The 23,127-nt window shown below is 33.4% G+C and overlaps 2 protein-coding genes across 3 annotated transcripts; one reads left to right on the top strand and one right to left on the bottom strand.

Annotated features, from left to right (window-relative positions):
- Positions 1–211: 211 nt before the first annotated feature.
- Positions 212–7,460, top strand: LOC140981355 (serine/threonine-protein kinase RUNKEL-like). Of its 2 annotated transcripts, XM_073447734.1 has the most exons (11): positions 212–388; positions 484–573; positions 1,139–1,191; positions 1,360–1,435; positions 1,960–2,021; positions 2,104–2,182; positions 2,269–2,328; positions 2,463–4,130; positions 4,333–5,202; positions 5,981–7,097; positions 7,210–7,460. In XM_073447734.1, the coding sequence occupies exons 1-10, from the start codon at positions 341–343 to the stop codon at positions 7,079–7,081; spliced, it is 4,107 nt and encodes a 1,368-aa protein (XP_073303835.1). In that variant the 5' UTR covers positions 212–340; the 3' UTR covers positions 7,082–7,097; positions 7,210–7,460. The 2 variants fall into 2 exon arrangements, with proteins under 2 accessions (XP_073303835.1, XP_073303834.1); XM_073447733.1 differs by having other exon boundaries at positions 5,981–7,460.
- Positions 7,461–11,083: 3,623 nt separating this feature from the next.
- On the bottom strand, positions 11,084–14,119 carry LOC140980166 (acyl carrier protein 1, chloroplastic-like). Its single transcript, XM_073445872.1, has 4 exons — positions 13,921–14,119; positions 12,661–12,756; positions 11,746–11,868; positions 11,084–11,368 (listed from the first exon to the last, which is right to left on the bottom strand). Exons 1-4 carry the CDS (start codon positions 13,984–13,986, stop codon positions 11,243–11,245), a joined length of 411 nt encoding a protein of 136 aa, XP_073301973.1. The 5' UTR covers positions 13,987–14,119; the 3' UTR covers positions 11,084–11,242.
- Between the last annotated feature and the right edge of the window lie 9,008 nt (positions 14,120–23,127).

Genomic DNA, 23,127 nt, shown 5'->3' with positions numbered 1-23,127 from the left:
TATATATGCATTTATTAGGCACCATTTTGTATGATATATTAGTTAATTATATATATTTACTCCATATAATGTTTGGCTCAAATTTTACAAATTATTATGTTATTGATATATATTTGATTTATAATCCTCATATATTTATCATTATCAGTAATCATCTTATGTTACGAATATTAAACCTATACTGTTATGGCAGGCTTATGCGAGACAAGCATATTTGAATTTCGATTTAGCCCTTCTCTTCTTCCCGCTCACACATTTCTCCGTCTCCATCTCTCTCAAGGGTAGCTCAAAAAATACAAATTTTTTTTTTTTTCAGGATTTGGAGAAAAGAAGTGGTAGAATGAATCACTATCACATTTACGAAGCGATTGGCCGTGGGAAATTTTCGGTAACCGCACTTCGATTTATGCTCGATCTCGTTGAAATATCCCCAATTGTCAGGTGTTCGTTTCAAGTGTCTGATTTATCTGTGTGTGGTGTCAGACGGTATATAAAGGACGGAAGAAGAAGACGATCGAGTATTTTGCAATTAAAAGCGTGGACAAAACGCACAGAACGAAGGTTCTTCAAGAAGTAAGCACACTTAAAAACTGTTTCTACACTTCAGAGAAAGAGTTGATTTTTAGCATTTCGATGTAATTTTGCTGCTGCATTGGAGCAGCCAATGGAAAAAATATAATTAATTTCACCACTATATCCAAACTACGCATTTCCTCCCAAAATGTCGATGTTAATTTCCAGTTTTGTGTAGTCCGAATAAGAAAATGGGACGCAGTGTGAAATTCATCGATAATTTAATTTAGATTGACTTCAGTGGGTGCCATATCTCTATCAGTGCTGTAAGTTCTCAGTTCGGAGCAAGTGACCGGCTACCAATTTCTGCATGGCACTGTCAAAATTTTCCTTTTCGAAGTTTCTGACCCTCATCCTACTTGCTTATCGGAGCACCTTGTAAACTAAATGACAGAATGTATGCACGTTTTTTTAACCAGGATCACTCTCCCACTTCTTAGCAAGGATAATGAATCCAGTATGAAGACATTAATTAGAAGAACTCAAGCTCAAAAGTTGCACCTATGTTTTTATCCAATATTGGATTTATATATTTTCAGATCATGCATTTTTTCCTTGGTGACAGGTTCGAATTCTCCACACACTGGATCACTCCAATGTGCTGAAGTTCTATTCATGGTAAGTTTTGCAGTTATTTGAAGACAATCAAGACATTCAATAGTCTTTCATTTTCAAGAGCAAACACAAAGCTGACTTTCATGCACCATTATAATAGGCAGTTAGAGCCTATATTCTTATATGAGAACAATTTATCTTACATCATTTTCTCTCTAAATGATAATATAGGTATGAAACATCAGCTCATTTGTGGTTAGTTCTGGAGTATTGTGTGGGAGGAGATCTAATGACTTTATTGCAACAGGTGATTTAGTTTTAACAACTCATATATGACATTAAATTGAACACCACTATGCTCAGACAATGGTTTCTAGTTACGAATCTTAATTATGCAATGTGTTTCTAACACAACATATAAATAGGAAATGGGTTCTATTACTCTTAGTTTACTGAATTTGTTTTTTGAGTTGTTCTGTGTGGAGATTGATAGTAAAATCTGAGAAACGTAATGGCTTACTACATGTATCTTGCACAATTTCATCATTGAGCATTAATTTTGTAGTTTTTATTCATGGCATGATAATTTATCAGTTTTTCGGTTTTTACGACCTCAAGCCTATTATGTTTTAATAATGCTTGAGCACAAAATCGAAATCAAAATTATATTTTTCAATGTATCATTAGTAAACAATTGAATTTTATGGTTACCTATTGGAATTAATTGGACTGTTGAACCCTATTAACTTTTATTGGCAATATGAAACTATTTTATTTGGATTTCTTTCTATCTTTTGTCTGCTAAACAATTATATAATTGCTGACGAGCAGGATGGTAAGCTTCCAGAAGATTCTATACATGACCTGGCTCATGACCTTGTTCTAGCTCTACAGTAAGAGTCCCCTTTACTGAATCTTACTGCTTAGTAATTTGTACTAAATGTTTCTATTTTTTTTAATGACCTCATACATAAGGTACTTACATTCAAAGGGAATCATTTATTGTGACTTAAAACCATCAAACATACTTCTGGATGAAAATGGACACACGAAGGTATTATCTTCATCTTCCTCCACAGAGGATTGTGGTAGTCTTTTGATAATCTGACAATGTTATCACTTAAACATTCTGTGATGCAGTTGTGTGATTTTGGATTGGCTAGAAAACTGAGTGATATATCATCGACACCGGCTTCTCAGGTGGGATTTTTCGTTAGTATTTTCTCTATATTTGAAGTATGACCGACTGATATGGCTAACTGTGTAGGTATACTGAAAATGCCATTAGTTTATCTCAGTAAATTAATCTTCTGTTCATGTTTTTGCATGTGTAGTTACCCCAAACAAAACGTGGAACCCCATGTTACATGGCTCCTGAATTATTCCAAGATGGAGGGGTTAACTCATATGCTTCTGATTTCTGGGCTCTTGGCTGTGTGCTATATGAATGCTATACTGGAAGGCCTCCATTTGTTGGCAAAGAATTCACACAGTTGGCAAAGTCGATCCTTTTGGACACAACTCCTGCTCTTCCTGGAACTCCAACCCGTGCATTTGAAAATTTGATAAATTCTTTGTTGACAAAAGATCCAGCTGAAAGGATGCAGTGGCCCGAACTTTGCACTCATGCTTTTTGGAGGACAATATTTTCTCCATTGGCATTACCCCCTCAACCAGCTTTTGCTAATATGATTGAGGTGTCTTCTGAGCCACATCTTACAGAGCGCAATGGTGATAAACCAATTCGGAACAAGACTCCACCTAAAACTTGCGGAAAAATTTCAAGAGGCTCAAGTAAACAAGATGAAAATTTAAATCTTAGGGCAAAGGGAGAAGAAACACCAGTCAAAGGCGTAACGAGCAGTCGTAAAACTCATACAAATCCTTCATGCAGGATTCCCGATGGCAAGCACAAGAACCTTTCAAATAATACTGGAGGCTTGAATCTTCTGCGACTTTCAAGAATTGCTAAATGTAACATGCAGAGAGAAAATGAAAAGGAGAATTATAGGAGGCCATTATCTAGTAGCTCTAAGAATGATGCAGAAGTTAAAATTGAAAACAATGACATGGAACTCGATTTTAATGAGAACACCGAAGATGAGGGGCATGATGAAATAGAGGGATCTGAGAGCACATCATGCACTGTTGATGATAACTTGTCGACTCCAAGCAAGCATGAGGAGAAACCAGAAGAGATGGATAACCTAGTTAGTCAGTCAGATACGTCAAATGTGGTAGACACCCTTCTCTCAGAAGATTCAAAAACACAAGAACGGGAATTGTCTTCTGAGCAAATTGAAGTGAGTCATGTGGCAGCTACCCCACCCAGTGCTAATACTCAGCGGAAGGCTTCACGTATTAAAGATGTTTCAGGGAACGCTCTAGATTTTAATGCTACAAAATCATCTACAGATTTATCAGCGGCATTCTGGCACCCATCTGATCTCTCAGTAAGACCAGTTATGCCAAGCAGAAAACTTGATAAAGGATCATATGCAATTCCTTCCCTTCCATTTGATATATTTCCAGCATCTGATTTTACAAAAATGCCTAAAGAGAAACTAGATTCTTTGTGTAATGGAATTGTGAGCATATTGAATGGTAATTCGGCTTTAGGTGAGAAGCAAGGTGTTATCAGGTACCTCGATTGGTTAAGCAGCAATGTTGATGCTGCCAATGTTTTGACAAATGGTCCGATAATGCTAGTTCTTGTCAAAATGCTTAGGCAGTCCAAAGCTTCGGCTTTGCGTTTACAACTCTCATCCCTTGTAGGTCTTTTAATTCGCCATTCAACTTTTATTGCCGATGATTTGTCAAATTCTGGAATTCTAGGTGCTTTAACTGATGGCCTTCGAGACAGTCAGGAAAAAGTAAGAAGGTTCTCTATGGCAGCTTTGGGTGAATTGCTTTTTTACATATCTACTCTTAATGATCATGCTCTGGATAACAAGCCCCAGGAATCTCCATCTAGAGACAACCGTCCCTCTTCTGGATGGCAGGTTAGCTTTTCTCAAGCAGCCACGACCTTGGAAATTGTCAATCAAATATGGATACTTTATTGTTTTTTCGTCATATAATTGTGATAATAAGATATTTACTGTTCTTTATGCATATGAATGCAGATTTCCATACTGTTCTTGTTTACTTATTTGCATGTGGGTATATTATGTTTTTTATGGTAGTTTTCACAATCTTTGGCAGGTTCCAAGTTCTTTGATCTCTTTGATTTCATCGGTTTTACGGAAAGGAGAGGATGATCTAACCCAGCTTTATGCTTTAAGAACAATAGAGAACATCTCTAGTCACGGTGGCTACTGGGCGATTCGTTTCACCAGCCAGGATGTAATTAACAATCTCTGCTACATATTTAGGGCTCCCGGGAAACAAGAAAACATGAAGCTCACAGCAGGATCATGTTTGGTTCGTTTGGTTCGCTTTAGCCCTTCCAGCATGCAACAAGTTCTAGAGAAACTCCCCATTAAGGACATCATATCGAGCCTTTTCAAGGGAAATCAACGAGAACAGCAAATCAGTTTGAACCTTCTAAACATGGCGATGCTCAGTAATCATTTGGCGGCAAATGTTGGACGTCAATTTCTTTCCTTGATGGAAGATAAGAATCTTCTTCCGAATCTGTTATCTCTTATTGAGCAGGGAAGTGAAGTTCTGAAAGGAAAGACACTGGTTTTTGTGGCTTTACTATGTAAAATTGGAAAGAGATGGCTCCCACATCTTTTTTGCAATGCAAGAATTCTTTCAGCTTTAGATAGGCTTTCAAAAGAGAAAGATAAATACTTGCAGCATTGTCTAGATTCTTTTGTGCAAGCTGTGGCATCTATAGTACCAGGTCTGCTAGAAACAATAACAGGAGATGTTCAGCAACTTATGGGTGGCAGACGTCATGGACAAGTTATTGGTCAAAACAGCCGAAATTCTGCAAAGAACAGTATTCATTTCTTTCCTGTGGTTCTTCATCTTTTAGGGAGTTCTTTATTCAAGCGTTCAATGGTCACTCAGCAGGTCTTGCAGCAGGTGGCAAATCTTCTTAAACTGACAGAGTCACCTTTCCAGGTACATGAGTGCAAACTGAAGCTGTTGTCTGTTGTATATTATGCATGTCAACTTTTATGAATCCATAATTCTTCTTTCCATATACCACAGCACAACGTTTTTTGAATATCATTGAATGTGTTCCATTTGTGAACTAATGAAAAGGCTTAAAACTTTATTTCAAAGCTTGATAAAGTTACATATACATAAAAAAACTCTAATTGTAGGTCTATCCTAATTATACATTAGATTTGTCGAAGAAAGTAGTAAACACTTATTTTCATCTTCCACGCTTATGTTTCTTTTCTTTTGCCCAACTTTAAAGTCTTGTACACAGAATGCTTCCTAGTCTATGTATATTTTTGTCCACAATTCTTACGGCCCATATCTTTTTTGTCATATGTTTTCTTCCACTATACTAGAAACAAAATACATTTGCATCAAAGGGAAATCCCTTGCATTGCATTTAGGTTTAACTCAATTTACTCTTCTACTTTCTTCTTCAGACTTGTCCTTGCTCAGGTCGCCAATATGCATTTATGAACATCTCTTCTAGAATATTACACAATGATACTTAAAAGCTAATATGTTTGTAAGTTGACAGTTGAGGGGGTTAATCTTAAACTGCATCATAACCCCTTCTGAAAAGCATAATGAGCTTTTTGTTGTAATTATTATTTGCAATTTTTGAAAGGGGTTGACTTTATTGTGTTTTTGTCGACCGGGACTGTCTTTGCTTTCTAATACATGAATAGGTTATATCCTGCAAAATAATGTCCAATTTCTTATATAATTTCAGGGCAGAGACGACTTTCAGATAACTCTTTTGCGAGTTCTAGAATCAATCACAGAAGAGCCATCAGCGTTCGATAATTACCCCGTTATTTTCTTCTGTCAGGTTCTGCCCAGTCTGACTGCTATATACAAAGGAAACAATGACGGAGATGCTAGATTTTTATGCTTGAAAATTTTCTTTGATGTCATGGTTCTTATACTGAATGATGCATCAGAGGATAAGAAGTGGCCAGAAGATGTGAAGTCAATATCGAATGGTTATTTTCTACCTCTCTACCCATCTTTGATTGTGGATGAAGATCCCATTCCAATGTACGCTCAGAAACTTCTCGTGATGCTTATTGAGTCCAATCACATTAAAATCTCAGACATTCTTCACATGAAAGCAGTTTCACAGTGCTTTGATTTTCTGCTTGGTGATTTTTCAACTATCAATGTAAGCAATGTAATGCTCTGTCTGGCTTTAGCATCTGCTCCAGAACTAGAAATCCAGATCCTCTCTCAACTAAAAGTGGTACGAAAGATTGGAAACTTTTTAGAGTTCGTACATGCCAAGGAGATGGAAGATTTCATTGAACCGACTCTTGGCCTTTGTAGGGCATTCCTTTTACGTTCTTTAAGGTCAAAGGTCTTTGTCTATTCGAGGGATCCCACACTCTTATCTGGTAACTCCAGTGAATGTGCCATAGACCAGCAGCAATGCATAAAAGATATAATGGAATTTAGTGGCAATGTAGGAGTCTTGCTAGAGTTGAGCAAGTCCAGTGAAGCGAATATTTCAGATTTGGCTTCCGAATGTGTCACTTTATTGTTCCAGGCAGCACCAAGAGAAGCTACCATGAATTTGATGATGAATCTCTCCAAGGTCTCCGTGCTCCTTGACCCCAGGAGCAAGGGCATTACCCATTTGGTGGTAGAACGAACTTTACACAGTCTTGGTTTTGCCATTCGACTGCATCTGACACATTCAATGATACTTTCTGTCAGTACATCGGAGTTAGCAAAGATCGAAGCTCTTGTATCACAGTTAAGAAGTTCGAGCATACATAATATTGTTGATGCTGCTTTTCAGGTGGCCTTGGAGTTGCAGAGGATACCTCGATAGCTAGGAGTTCTCATCGGTAACGTTCACACGTATTGCTGTTTTGACAAATCTTCATCTTTGGCTCCAAATCAGGAGGACCTTCTGTTGCACATGTTGTGGCTGATATACCTGATTTCCTTTCTTTATAGGAATTGAAACAAGGAAATAAATAGGAATGACGCCCCTGGATGTTCATCAATCGACTGCCTTCAATTCTGTCCATGTTTTCTTTGTGTTACTGTACCTATATTTGTATCAAATGAGGAATCCTTAACTGTTCCATGCATCATTCATGGACTCAAAATTTGCAATCCAACTTGTTATTTATTCAGTGTCGATACTTCTGGACTGAATCTGTATTAAAAGTGTTGCTTTGTGCTAATAAAACGAATCCGAATTGTCCTGATTTGTTTGCTTTTGATAAATTTATGAAAATATGTTTTATCTTGAAATTCCTTGATGTTAAAACCACATTTGTTCTCGGTAATCGCAAATGGGAAGTATAAGCATGAATAGGGGCATTCTTATAAAAGTAGGTAGCGTATTAGTTTTAGAGCCTTGTTTTGGTAGAAATGATTGGAGGTAAAAAAACATTGGTGACTCAAATACTCAATAATCAGCAAGACACTAGCAAACAACCTTGACCTCTCCCCACATGCACACCACTCGCAATCCATTACATATAATATTCATCACTATTCAATAATCACTACTTTTTGTGGCACTTTATCCCATATTGATTTCACACCCTTTTCCTTTCCCAAATCCTAGCAAAAACATCCGTCAAATACATTGCACATTTCCCATAACTTACTCGTATATTTTGGATAGTGATTCATCTTATTCCACAATCATTAGAAAATGGCTTGTTTTCACTTTCTTGCAGCATCCATTACAATGTTCATCATGTCCTCGTCATCTACACTGGCACACTCTAGTCTGGTAAACTTAGAGACAACGACTATTTCATCTGCACCAGCTGTTCTGCCATATCCTCCACCAGTTTCTCCATATGCGGAATTGCCTCCAGACATTGCCCCTCTTTTACCTTCTCCTGGCAGCTCGGCCCATTCTCCGGCTAAATCATCCATGCCAACAATTCCCTCCACTCGAAGTCTGAATCCAGATACAACAGGCTCCAAAGTACCCGGTTCGGACTTTGCGCTGTCCAGCCCATTGCAAGATTCTTCTTTGGTGTCTCAAAGTGTAGCTAAATCTTTTCATAGATGCTTGGCTCTTGCATCATTTCTGATTTTCATGATATGAGTAATACATCATTTTTCTGAACATTCATTACTATCTTACAGTGTTATGCATACATTTTGGAGTATATCAATGTGGAGTAAGTTTTGTTGAAATACATTGAGTTCAAGATGTACAGATTGAATTTCTTGATTTTCTCTGCTTTCTTACTTGATATTAAAACTTAATAACCTTTGTACTCTTGTGTTTTGTAAGAAGTATTTCAGCATGGTGGTAAAATTGTTGTGAAGATGGAGGCTGGGTTTTTACAAGTTTGCACAAAGCCAAAAGGAAAAAAAAAGGTATTCTCTTTGCAGTTGAGTAAAATTTGTCGTAACTTTGCTGATTACTTGCTGGAAGCTATTTTTTTTTTAATGAATGTATTTCATTAAAAAGGGTGAAAAAAGTACATAGTACAAATATACATGACATCTCCAAGAGATAATCGTAAGAACAATAGAACCTCAACACCTACGAATCAAGGTACACAAAATAAATCAGTGGCACTCGGTAGGCATCTGTATGTGCGAATCTGAATCTTCCTTATGAGCTCTTCGACCATCAGCTTTTCATCTTCAAATAGTACTCTATTACGCATGTTTCACACATGATAAATCGTCGCAGCAAGGGCCGTAACTCTCATTCTGTTAGCCGTAGAATTCCCTCTGTACGTTTCACGAAAAGCTTTGAAGATGGACGTCGGCGTACCCATAATCTTCTTCATGCCTAACCAATGTTGAATCTCATCCCAAATCAGTTTCGTTATTCTGCACTTGAAAAATAAATGCTCCTTCGATTCTTCCATTTTTTTGCACAGCAAGCACATTCTATCTTCAACAAATCCCAACCTATCCCGAGTCAGTAGTTTATGGTGCGACTTGCTGGAAGCTATTGTTTATACATAAAGTGGCACATGAAAAAGGGCAGTTCTGTAACTCTCGACGATGAATGTGCAAAGTACACATGATTCTCTGAGGTGACTGTATTGCCCTATAAGCTGTCTCATTGCTTTGTATAATAATTAGCTTTCCCACTCTATTTGACTTCAGTTGAACAGAGGCCACCATTTATCAACATATGATATTGACTATTTTATTATATTATTTAAATTTTTATTACACATTTTTCAAGTTTTAAAATATTAATGGATAATATTATATTATCTATTATTTTGAGAAGTTGTAAAAAATATCTCTAATGTTTCTTTAATTTTTTTAAAATAAATATATTATTTGGAAATTATCATATTTTCACTTTTCACAGGATCTCTTCTTTTTAGTGCAATTCCACATGCTATTTAGTAGGTGCTACTATATTTTTCTTTTATCCAATGATGCCTTAAAGTTTATATCTACTTTTTTTTGTGCAAATATATTTCATCCATTTGATGATGACTTAAATTTTGTATTTATTTTAATTTATACATTGGAAAAAGTTATGAAATTCCCAACTTTTCACCATCTATAGATATGATTATTTTCTTTTTTATCACAAAATTTTTTACTGCTCTATAATAACGATTTTTTTTTTAAAAAAAAGATGATTTATATGTACTTGAAGAATATAACTTTAATTGTTTTTTGAGTAACCGAAATTCGAAATTCAGTCCAATTTGGCGAAAATAAGTCAGTTTAAGCTCGATTTTGCAAGATAACCCATAATGTTCGAATTTCCCCCCTTTTCTTTAATATTTTTATTATATATTCTAGTTTTGAATATTTTTCAGTAATTAAACCACTTGTTGGGTTATAGTTACAGGAAAAAAAAAAGAGTAAAATTGTGTATTAAATCTTCTAATTATTTTAGCCGTAAAGACAATTATTGTTTTTTTGTAATAATTTACATTTTCCAATCGACACATTTAACTTGCATACATGTTATGATATTTAAATTGTAATCATGACAATATTATTAAGATTATTTGATTTTATTTTATTATCAAACTAAATAGTATGTATACGTACAAATATTAATTCACAGAAACTCTAATGATACGGTCTCACGGGTCAGTTTCGTGAGACAGATATCTTATTTGGATCACCATGATAAAAACTTACTTTTCGTGTCAAAAATATTACTTTTTATTGTAAAAATGGATAGGTTTGAACCGTTTCATGAACAAAGATATGTAAGACGATCGCAGAAAAGACCTATTTCTAATGATTGATACGAGAATACTTAATATCATCACATACATGATAATTATTTACTAGATACGATTAGTGTGTATTTAGTTGAAGCTAACTGTTTTGTGCAAATGTTAATACATTAAATGATTAGACACATCATTATTTGATCAAATGTTAAACTCAAATTCCAAAATTTACAAATAAAGATATATTATTTTTTATCTTTATATTATACATTATTCATCATCTCATCACATAAACCTTATATCTAATATACATTATTCATAAATCTTATCAGGTAATTGATACACATCAAAATTTGTTAATCAGAGCATAGATAGCGCATTAAATTTACAATTTAAATAGATACATGAACAAAATATCTTTAGTACCAAGAAGAAAATGCAAATATGCCTAAAAATATAATTTTTTTTTTAGCTTTTTACCATTTAGTTTTAATTTTATATATTTAGTAAAATGAGAATTAGAAAAAATTGAATAATATATATACATATATAGAACACGGGTCGGGCGGGTTTGGTTTTGCCCCCACACACAGCACTAACATGGATACAGCATCAACACTGTCTTAGCATATGCCCAGAGAACCTTAAAATTAGTTCAACAAGTGCAAGAACAAAAAGGACCGAAATATCTCATAATATAAGGGTAAATTATATAAAGCAATCCCAGTCCAACCAGAAAATGAAAACAAAGCAGGCTAGAGTTCCTCCAGATAAATCATAACAAGATGAGACATGGATTCTCAACAATACCACGGGAAACAAATCTATGTTCCTAAGGAACTTTCCTAGCACTTCTTCTCCAAGAGCTTCTCGATCATATCAGCTGCTTCTTGAACGTTAGTGATACTCTGGGCGCTTTCTTCCTCCACGCTGATCCCAAACTCTTCTTCCAGTCCCATCACAATCTCAACCTAAGTGAAGAACAGTTTCGAAGTCATCAGTTATCACAATGAATTGTCATTAGCCAAGTTATGTGTAAATGGTGGCAAACGTGCCACCTACAAACACTGTATCTAAGTTCAAAGCAGGTATCAATGCAAAACTAGAGAAACAATCTTGTGAAAAATTGAAGAAATTTAATTCATGGTGGTGTTAGATGGCTTCCAATACAAGTAGCCAAACATTTCTGGATCTTACTGGATGAAGGACTAATACTCAACTTCTCTCACCATGATGGAGCCTTGCAGCCTTAAATTTTCAGACAAGATTGAGGCAATAAGGTTGTTATTAAAGGGTTTCGCTGCACATACATGCACCTTTATTATTGTAATGTCAGCAAAGGAATTACCGTGTCAAGTGAATCAGCACCGAGTGTAGCAAACTTTGATTCTCCAGAGACTTCACGATCAGCAGAAAGTGCCAGTTGCTTTCTTACAATCTCACACACTTTCTCCACTGTTTCTGGTCTAGCCTGAAGGAGGGGGGCAGCAAGGATTGTAATCAGAAAACAAATTTGGAACGATATGCAGTATGACAATGCAACAAAGAAAAGACACTTCCAATCTCCATAGATGTGAATGCTACCCACAAACAAACCCTCGAATGAAGATAGTAGAAACACATACAAACACTCATGCACTTATATACCAGCGACATGCACATTCTTTATCTGCGAGAATCATGGTCTTGGAGATAATTCAAGAAGTTACACTTTAAAAAAAAAAAAATCAATCACTTTTGGATTAATTATAAATTTAATAATAATTAATAGGCAATACTCCAAAGGGCAGAAACATCAAATTAAGAAAAACATAGAAACATGAAACCTCGAACTTTTATCAAATTATTTCTATAGGAAATTCCTAATTTTCCTGGAAAAAACAAGGGTATTTTTGTACACAGACTTAAAGATACAAAAAGTGTTTTTTCTTAGAAGCTCTGCCTTGATAAAAAAAATACAGATACGAGCGCACATAAATCTATCATTTATGAGTAAAGTTTATTGGGAATTTTAGGATATCATTGCTCACGTTCTCTCGAAATTAGTCAATGATAAATTATGCATCTTTATGACATCTGATACATAAAAAACTTTGATTGCCTGATAATGATGCATGAATTAAAGGAGGTATGGTCTTGCTCCTGAATCTTAGTAATACAACAAATAATTGACTAACTTAAGATTAAATGTCAAAAATCTCACATCAGCAAGATGTGAGATGCTATACTAGTAAAGAACGATTATGATGATAATGAAACATACCGCACAGGAAACTCGGAAACGAGAAGGTGGCTTTGATCTGAGTGATGGGAAGCCCTTTCCATTGAATGAAAACGAAGCCCTTCTAAAATTTGAAACCTGCACGTTTGCATTATTATAAGACTCCAGAAATAAAAAATTCGACTTAAAATAGCTTTACACGAAATTTTTTAACAATTTGAATTCCTTAACATTTATTGGCAAAGCCATGATATCCATATGGAAAACTTATTGGAACTGCATTCACAAAATAACTAAAACTGTTGCATCACTTCATAAAATCTCCTTATATAGCACTAAAATCAGAATTGAATCCTCATGAATTAGCTAATAATACATGAAAATCATCATTCATAAGTGTCATATCATAATGAAAACTACATCCCCTTTCCATTGAATGAAAACGAAGCCCTTCTAAAATTTCAAACCTGCACGTTTGCATTATTACAAGACTCCAGAAATAAAAATTTCGATTTAAAATAGCTTTACAGGAAATTTTTAACAATGTGAATTCCTTGACATTTATTGGCAAAGCCATGATATCCATACAGAAAACTTAATGGAACTGTATTCACAAAATAACTAAAACTGTTGCATCACTTCATAAAATCTCCTTTTATAGCACTAAAATCAGAATTGAATCCTCATGAATTAGCTAATAATACTGGAAAATCATCATTCATAAGCGTCATATCATAATGAAAACTACATTGGCATCCAATTTAATTCACTCGGTCGTATTTTAATCTAAGAAATCAAACTTGAAGCAAAAAACTTGAAAATTATTACCATGAATTTCTCTTTGGAGATCAATAAATCACAAAGAAATTCAGACCCATTTTAGGAGTTCATGAGATTTTACATCCAAGAAGCGAGAGCTAAAGCAACCCATTACGCAACAAAATCCAACAATTTTACAGTAACATACACCAACAGCTCAAGTTTTATTCCAGAAGTGAATTTAATGGTTCAATCTCAAAATCCATAAAAAGATCAATTATTTAACAAGAAAATAAAAAAACAATAGAATCAAATATCAGAAATAAAACTTCCATGCATCCACTAACAAAAAGATCAGATTTTTTTAATCAACAAAAAATAGAAAATCATCAAAAAACATCCAGATCACCAAAATTTCCCGTCAACATAAAGCCTGAGTATAGAAAGGAAACGAGAACCCCCAAAAAAATATCAAATTTCAACCAAGAAATCATCAAAACTCACAAAAACTGCTAAAACACGAGAGATCACAAAGACTGTAACCTGCTTCGGCTTGGAGGGGAAAGAAACAGATCCAAATGAGACAGAAGAAACAGTTAAAGATGCCATTTTTCTGATGAGATCCAAGGTAAGAGAAAAGAACGGATCTGAAACTTTGAGAAGAGGGTGGCGGAGAGCACGAAGAGTGTGTGCTGTGTTTATAAATACGCTAAACTGCGTGCGACAGTGTGGGGAAGGTGGAAAAGTTTTTTGTTTTAAATGATAAAAAAAATATATTTTAATTTTTTTTGCAATGAAGAACTTAAAAATTGATGTTTCCCCAACTAATTTTTCAGGATTTTATTTGAAAATCTAAAGAAAAAATAAAATTATATTATTCATATATATATATATATATATTATATCTCAAACATTATAATAATATTATTTAATTTATTCCTGGCCAATAAATAATAAATATAATTATCATTAATATTATATATTATTAATATTGTAATAATAAAATATATGTGTGTAAAAAATAACTGTTTGTATTAAATTTATAATCTTACACTATTTTAATAATTAGCAAAAAATATTATAATATCAAACACATCGCAACTTTAAACTCAACAGTTCTATTTCATCCGAAAAAATTAATAAATTATTTTTAAAATCAGATATTATGCATTATAAGCTCTTAAAATAGCTTCTAAAATATAAGGTTGTCCCTGGAGAAATATTTATAAGCCTTTTTTAAATTTATAAAAAAAAAAATTTTACAAAAATTTAATAAAAAGTTTTAAAATTGTTGTGTGGCCAGTGCTCTAGATAACATTTAATTACCAAATAACAGGAATTTAATAACGTAAACAAAAAAACGAATAAAAATTTCCATTTGGGACTACAAAAATTTCGGTGTAACATCTTCGTGAGTATAACATCCCAAAAATTTCAACAAAGCAACTACATTTATATGCTCGAAAATATATTTCAATATATCAAACCAAACATCAATCACATGCAGAGCCAACCAGACTCGATCGCACCAATAAAATCCAACACTAATGTATACGAACATACAAATACACGAGGCGTCTCCTCGCCAAATGACTCAATATATAGTATAAATGTTTTGGGACTCCAAACTCAATACGACTCAACTCACTGTGCTCCACTGGCAGAAGCTCCACAGCTGCATCAGAACCACATGTATAACCTGCTATGGAATCATAGAACAAACCACAACAGCCTTGAGAGACAGAGGTCAAACTCCAGCACGAAGATCAAATAAATTACAATATATATAATGACATGCAACATAATCAATGCAATGTAATGCAATGTAATGCAATTCATGTAGGGTACCAAATAATCCAAGTATCAACTGACACCAACGAATCAATAACAAGAACCGTGACGACATGTGTCAGGGGTGTGACGTGTCAAATATGCCATCGACCTTGCACATATGTGTCAGGGATGACAGCATGAAGAACTGCTCGACCCCTCATCTACTCATCAGAGGTGTGACGCTATCACGCTCTCGACTTTGATGTCTAAATAATAAATTCGACAGTAAACAAAAATCTCAGAAACAACGGAGTCATAGCTCAATATGAATGTGTGTTAAACCGTGCATATAATCTACATGTTATTTGAAACGTCAACTACTCATTTTTCTTAAAAAGTACTATAATTTTTTTTTCTAATTCATTTGACCGAAATACTAAGCATTTAAAATATGAATACTTTGCACAATTTAAAAATAAACCAACCAACTATTATTCGAAAATCTAAAAGAAAGTAATTCAAAGCATAAAGTTGTAAAATGTCAACCAACCTAAACTAACATTATTTAAAAATTAAATTTAACTCTAGAATAATCTCAAAAGTATCATAAGTAAAAAAATCTTAAATCTTAAACATAATTTTATTTGCGGAAAACTAGCGACGATCATCGGGTTGTGTGCACCTTCAGTCCAGGTAGTTCAACCATCAAAATCTCCATTAACATCAATCTAATGCTCACCTGCATCGATCACACCTAGTGAGTCTATTGACTCGGCAAACCTTAATCATGATAACAAATAATACATATACATTTACAAGCAACAGTGAAAATACTTTTAATAAAATAGCTTTTCATGAACATAAACTTTAACATTTTCCTTTCAACATATCATATCATATTTCTTTTCATCATATATGTATAAGTTTTCCTTTTTATTGAATTCAGATCCTCAATTGTGACTTTCGTTTTAGATGTAGGTTGATGGATCCATCTACATATTACCACGGTACCGGGTGGCGGGGACATCAGCGACACTCTCACCGGTTAACTAAGTCTTGAAATTACATATCATCGTATTAGTCACAATCAATTCACCTTCTTCAACTTTTTTTATTTCCATCACTTATAAAAATTCATATACATATAAATCATTTTTCTTTTAAACCAAGCATGCAACTTATCTTTTAGCATTAACGTTTCATCATAAAACTCCATAGACATTTAACATAAATGTTTTAACATTTATTATAGCATTCAGGGCACTGTCAGGATGTCTAACATTTTTCAGGTGTAAAATGATTGTTTTGCCCCTGAAACTCTAACTTTCCTAATTTATCCTTAGACCTTAAAACGACGACCCAAATCATTCCAAACTTAACATAGCACCTTAAAATATGCCCCTAAATATTTCTTAGACATAAACTTAAGTTTCTTGACTAATTTCTCAATTCGTTTTTAAAATTATACGTACATTCCGGTTTTGACTCGTATGGACTCGAAACTTAACCAAACCTTATCAAAATTGAACCAAAGCTTATTAACACATAACCATACCATATACAACCCAATTCAAGCCCATGAAACCCTTGGACCAGCCTAGGACACCTACTAAACTTTTGTTCCTTTCTTTTCGAAAACCCTAGTTTACATATCATGAGTTTCTTCAAGCCTAAGCCCTAACCATCATGCCCCGCCCCTAACCATCGACCCTAGGACACTACTCAAGCCCTTGACAACCTACTGGACTTTACATATCATGAGTTTCTTCAAGCCTAAGCCCTAACCATCCTGCCCAGCCCCTGACCATCGACCCTAGGACGCTACTCAAGCCCTTGATAACCTACTGGACCAAGCCTAGCACCCCAACCATGCCCAGCCCTTCAAGCCGTGCTCTAGGAGCCATGCGCGATGTCAATCTTGCGTACCAGCCCCTAGCCTTTGTACCAGCCACCGTGCAGCCACCCTAGGACCCTAATGGACCGAGCCTACCCAGCCTAGAAGCCAGAGCCACTCAACCTTTCTCCCACAAGCCATACACGTCAAGCCCTTCGCTTCCAGCCCTTAGCCCTTGAACCAGACCTTTTGCAACCTACTTAGGATCATGACTCAGCCCTTTTGAGACCCCTGGACGAGCCCTACAAGTAGCTAGCAGCCTCCTGCACCTAGGTATCAAACCCCACAAAAATTCGAAACCCTAGTCTTCCTTAACCCCAATTTTCGTCCATCTTCGTCACCCTCTTTGTCCAGCCTTTAAACATGCACCTAAGGGTCCTTAAACATGTTGAAAAACACCCCTTCCCATTGCGCTACCATGGCATCCCCTTCATGCATCAACGGCAAGAGTTTTAAATCATAAAAACTTGAGTTCTTGGCATATTATGGTATAAAAACGAAAATAATACAAGGGTTCATATTTTTTTCACGCAAAGATGCATCAAATATATATTATGGTGTGATAGATGACAAAAAAAATAAGACATATCTTTGCATTTATTACGCACGAAAAACGAGTTGAGATGTGAAGAACGTCGACTTAGGGAAGACTTTGCTGATTTTCCCTTCAAAAACCGTGACTCCTCCTTCAAATTTCTCGTGTGTGCGTGTGTCTTGGCTGCTAAGAAGAGTCCTAACTCTTTGAGGGGTGAGGCGTGTGGTTTAGTATGTGTAGGATAGGGTTTTAGGGTCTTATTATTATTATTTTTATATATATAAAATAGTACGACAAGGTTTAGGCCTAATAACATGGGTATAATAGGTCCATTAGATAATATTTGAAATATTTTGTTAAGGAAAATTTGGGAAAATATAGGCCGAGTTCTCAAAAAATATCTATATTTATCGAAAATCGATTATCGTTTTAAAATACGACTAGACGTATAAAAACACCTCAAAACACTTCATTTTCAAAAATTCCATTTAAAATACACCACACATTAAAAAATAAAAAAATTATTTAATAAAAATATTTTCCCTGATATGGTCACCGGATTCCGTTCCTCGATCACGTCTCGAATAACTTTTAAGACACAATTTTATGCATTCTAACAGAAAATCATATTTTAAACATGTAGTCATGCACATCATAATTAATTCATGCTATTAAAACCATTTAATTAGTCATTTTAAATTTTTCATAAATTTGCATGCAATTATATTACGTTATTGTATTTTTAGACCTTACATTATCCCAATATATTTAAAAATTATGTTTTATTTTATGAAAGATGAATAATCTTAAAATGCATTCCAATAACAGAAGAATCACATAATCACATAAAATCACTCAATTCACGTCAATTAAATTAAACATTACTATAGACGCCGTAAGGAAATGATCAACATTGACCTTCAACTTTAATTCTCAAAATAATTTATGAAGTTTCAAATGTTTCCTGGTTATCCGAATACGTGACAATTAATTCATGTAATAACTTTTATTTATTTTTCAATATACAACAATTAGCCTAAAATTTCAAAATCACCGTTTAGGCTTTAAAAATTATAAAAATCACGACTTATAAACTAAAATTCTCAATATAATTTTTTTTAGTTTCATCATCGCCAAAAGCTAGAATTTAAATAACTAAAATCCACAAATTCCTCAAATTCCCAGAATTTGACAATATACTTAAAAAATCCTCAAAGTATCAAAACTAGTTTCAAATATCAAACTAAAATTTTCTAAATTCACCTTTAACAATTCTAAAGCATGAGAACAACTAGGTGTGTTCATCGGTTGGTTCGGTTCGATTTTCGATTTTTTATTTCGGTTTTTCCGATTTTCGATTTTACAAATATATAATTCGATATCCGAACCATTTTATTTGGTTTGGTCCGGTTTTCTACCGAAATAGTTCGATTATTTCGGTTTTGATATAATTATTTAAATTAGTAAGATAAATATTTTGTAAAATATAATATGTTATATTTTTACATGATTTCTTAGTAAAACATTTAAATATAAAGTCTAAATGAATTACATAAACAACAATCAACTAAATATTATTCAAAATAATTCATCAATTACTGATATCATCTCAAAAAATATATAATAAAAATAAAATTATTAATTTAATGAAATTTCGATTTTTCCGGTAAGTTCGGTTTGGACATATATAATCCGAAACCGAATCAAATAAATTTCGATTTTAATATTTATATCCGAATTATAAAATTCATTTTTCGGTTCGATTCAGTGTTCGGTTTTTTATTTGGATTTTCGATTTTTTTTTACTTTATCCAAAGTTTGAACACCCATAAGAACAACCGAGCATACCCATATATGCATAAGCTGGAATTTTCAACAATGCTAAAAAAACTCGAAAAAATCCAGTCATACATCCAATCGGTTCAACGAATCACCTACGATTAATAACATAACAAATATCAACGATTTAACAAATTGAAACCATAATCAAAATTCGAAACCTTAGAAATTGGATATACCTTCAATATCGAAAAATTTGTAAAATAATTTCGGTCAACTATTTAATTTAAAAAATATCAAATACACATGATAAAGTCATTTTCTTAATTAAATAATCGATTTATGTGAAAAAACAAAATACAGCTTTCAATAAACTCTTGGGTTACGATAGTGGCTGGAAACAAGCTTCTGTAGCTCTGAATAACACAAGAAAAACGAGAAGGAAGCTAGAAAAATCCAGATAAGACTTCGAGCAGCATCAGCAGAAGATCAAGCTCGGTTCTCAGTTTTCTGGCTTCAATCGATTGAGAGGCCACTTGGGCTAGCTGGTACGAGCTCCGCCGACCTACTTTCCGGCAGCAAGAGAGCAGACGGGAATGGTGATAGGCACTGGAAAGAATCGAGCATGGTTGGAGGGGAAATGTGCTTCTCTGTTCTTTCTTTTCTTTTGTTTAAATTTTTTACCCAATACCTCATTCTATTTTTGGATGGTCGAAGGTATATAGTGAACATAATTATTTATCGATTATCAATTAGAATGAAAAATTAATTTAATTCAAATTTTATCAATTGAAAAGATGAAATCGAAAGGATATATATATATATATATTGAAATTGAAAGGCCATGTGATTTTACGAAGAGGTGGCCGAAAGTCAATGTAATTTTGTGAAGGGGTTGCATTTTATGAAATAGTGCATTATTTCATGAAGAAGCATGTTTTTTTATTCATGTCATTTCATTTTCTATATAAAAAAACCCTCATTTCCATTCATTGCACTATTATCTTCTTCTCTTTTATCTCTAATTTAATTATATATGCGAATTTTTTAAACATTAGCGTTTAAAGTTCAAATTTTCAAGATATAAAATCTTGAGTTTGGATTTTTAAACTTATACGCTTAAATTCGAACTTTGAAATTAAATTTGAGAGTTGTCTACTAGTTTTGAGTTTTTAAGTATTTGTGCTTAAATCCAAGTTTTGCAAGATTTAAATTTTTGGGATTGTACTTTTAAGTTTAACGCTTATAATTCGAGTTTGTGTAGCTTTAAAATTTGTAGTTCTACTATTTTGAAGTCGTAGTCATTTTATCTTGAGAAACGAATTGTCATCAACCGTGAGCACCGGGGCGGAGCAATATTGTTTTAAGGAAAAAGAGTCAAACTCTTTCCTCGACTATTTTTTCATAGCCATTTGGTTCACTCATTTCTATCTCAAGATTTCCCAAGAAAAATAAAAAAAATACCTAGTAACAAAATTAACGTTTTACCATATCATAAGAAGATAAATACTCCAAATATATCATAAAACATTCCTAATGACATACCATTTGTTATTTTATTACACCTAAATATGTACATCAATAAATGCTACACAAATTAAGCACTCTAAAATAACACCTAAATACGTATATATCAATAAATGCCATGCAAATTTTAGCAGTCGTTCGGTACAATAGATCAAGAGCTGTATTGATAATATATCAGCCTTCATTTAAGGTTCCTTTCGCAAGTTAAGAAAACTAATCCAAACCCAATACTTGTCACAAATAACTATTTGGGCATTAAAAGGAAAGGTATCCGGCTCTTATCCACAAAATATTCTGTTCTACTTGGTGTTTCAAACTGTATTATACTTATTTATACATAGTGTTCAGTGCGTTTAATTTTTGATAATTTGTGCAAACAAAGCTTATTTGAACCTAATGTAACATACTTTGATATACCAAGTGAAATATAGGATTTCATCATATGGAGCTCTGAAAAAAAATCCGTCATAAAAGAAAGAAATGTATAATTATTGTATCATTTTAAACATAATCCAAACACATGTATTTTATAGATCATTGAAATATTAATGATCTGAAAGCATTACTAACTTACGTTCTAACTCGAGTAGTTTGGGATACATGGAAATTTGGAATCCTCTGTGAATCAGCAAGAACCACCTTACAAGGCTAAATTACACATTTTATCATTTCATTGGGTACATAGTTTTAATAAACGGACGTTTTATAGAGGGTTTTAATTTATTAAGCTTGTTTATGTAACATTTAAGTTTTACTATAATTTTTTTTAATTTTTATAATTAATATAATAGTTTACATTAAACGTACAAAGGAAAAAATAAAAATAGCCAAACACGGCTTTAGATATCGAAAGCTGTGCAGCTACTATTCTATAATAGTGCAACTAATAGTTAGGTACAACCTCTCCACGTTGGACTCTCTCCTCTTTTTCCTCCCTTATTAGATACTGCAGCATATGGTTGTACGTTTTGGATCCACCAAACTACATGAAATATTATTTTTTTAAAAAAATATTCTAGAAAATTAATTGTGTTTAAATACGATAAATTCAAGACAAAAATTTGTGTGAAACGATATCACGGGTCGTATTTTGTGAGACAGATATCTTATTTGGGTCATCCATGAAAAAATATTACTTTTTATGCTAAGAATATTACTTTTTATTGTGAATATCGGTATGATTGACCTGTCTCACATATAAAGATTCGTGAGACCGTCTCACAAAAAACCTACTGTAAATCCAATATTCCAATGGGATTGTCATTAAAACATTTTCCTATTTCCTAATGTGGAATGTAGATATAACACGAAATTATTAGGATAATTTATACTAATAATAATAGAAGATATCAATTGATTAATGCTTGTGATGATATCATAAATTATGAAGAAATTCAATTTATCGCGGAAATCGAGTCAAATAGATAACTAAACAAAACAAATGTTAATAGTCATATCTTCCGCGCCAAACAATGTTTATTAATTATAGTATTATTATTTGAGAGACACAATAAATTAATTAAAGTTGAATTTTTTCTTGATCATTATGAAATATCAATTGCTTGTTTAATTTTGCACGAGTAACTTCTCTTATGATACGATTTCACAAATCTATTTGAATAAAACGAGTCAGTTAGATCAATATTTAAAATGTAAATAATTTTTTTATCATAAAATGTAATATTTTTTTATGCAAAAACTTGTGTGATACGGTCACACGGGTCATATTTTGTGAGACATATCTCTTATTTGGCTCATCCATGAAAAAAATTACTTTTTATGCTAATAATATTACTTTTTATTGTGAATACGATAGGATTGACCCGTCTCACAGATAAAGATTCGTGAGATCGTCTCACAAGAGATATACTATTTTTTTATGAATAACTTCGGTTTGGTGATTCGAGAATCCCACATCAAAGGTTAGCTCTTCTTATCTCATCAGATTTGACCCCCTTTCATTCATTTATATATTATATTTTTCAAAATAATTTGAACACACATAATTTAATTTTTTTAATACAAAAATTCACATGAAACGGTCTCATATATTTTTAACTTGACTCAACTCATGAAAAAAAATTATTTTAATTTAAAAAAATATTATTATTCATGATAGATATAGATATGGTCGACTCGATAAACATATGTACCTAATTAATTTCTTTTTTTCTGAAAAAATTAATGAAATTAGCGGTTAAAATAAAATTGGGTGGGGGGTGTTGAGCTTCAACAGTTGCAC

Source organism: Primulina huaijiensis, chromosome 7 (genome assembly GCF_012295235.1).
Source record: "Primulina huaijiensis isolate GDHJ02 chromosome 7, ASM1229523v2, whole genome shotgun sequence".
In the NCBI taxonomy this organism is placed as follows: domain Eukaryota; kingdom Viridiplantae; phylum Streptophyta; class Magnoliopsida; order Lamiales; family Gesneriaceae; genus Primulina; species Primulina huaijiensis.
Note: the sequence above shows the minus strand (reverse complement) of the source record. Positions and strands in the feature narration are given on the sequence as shown.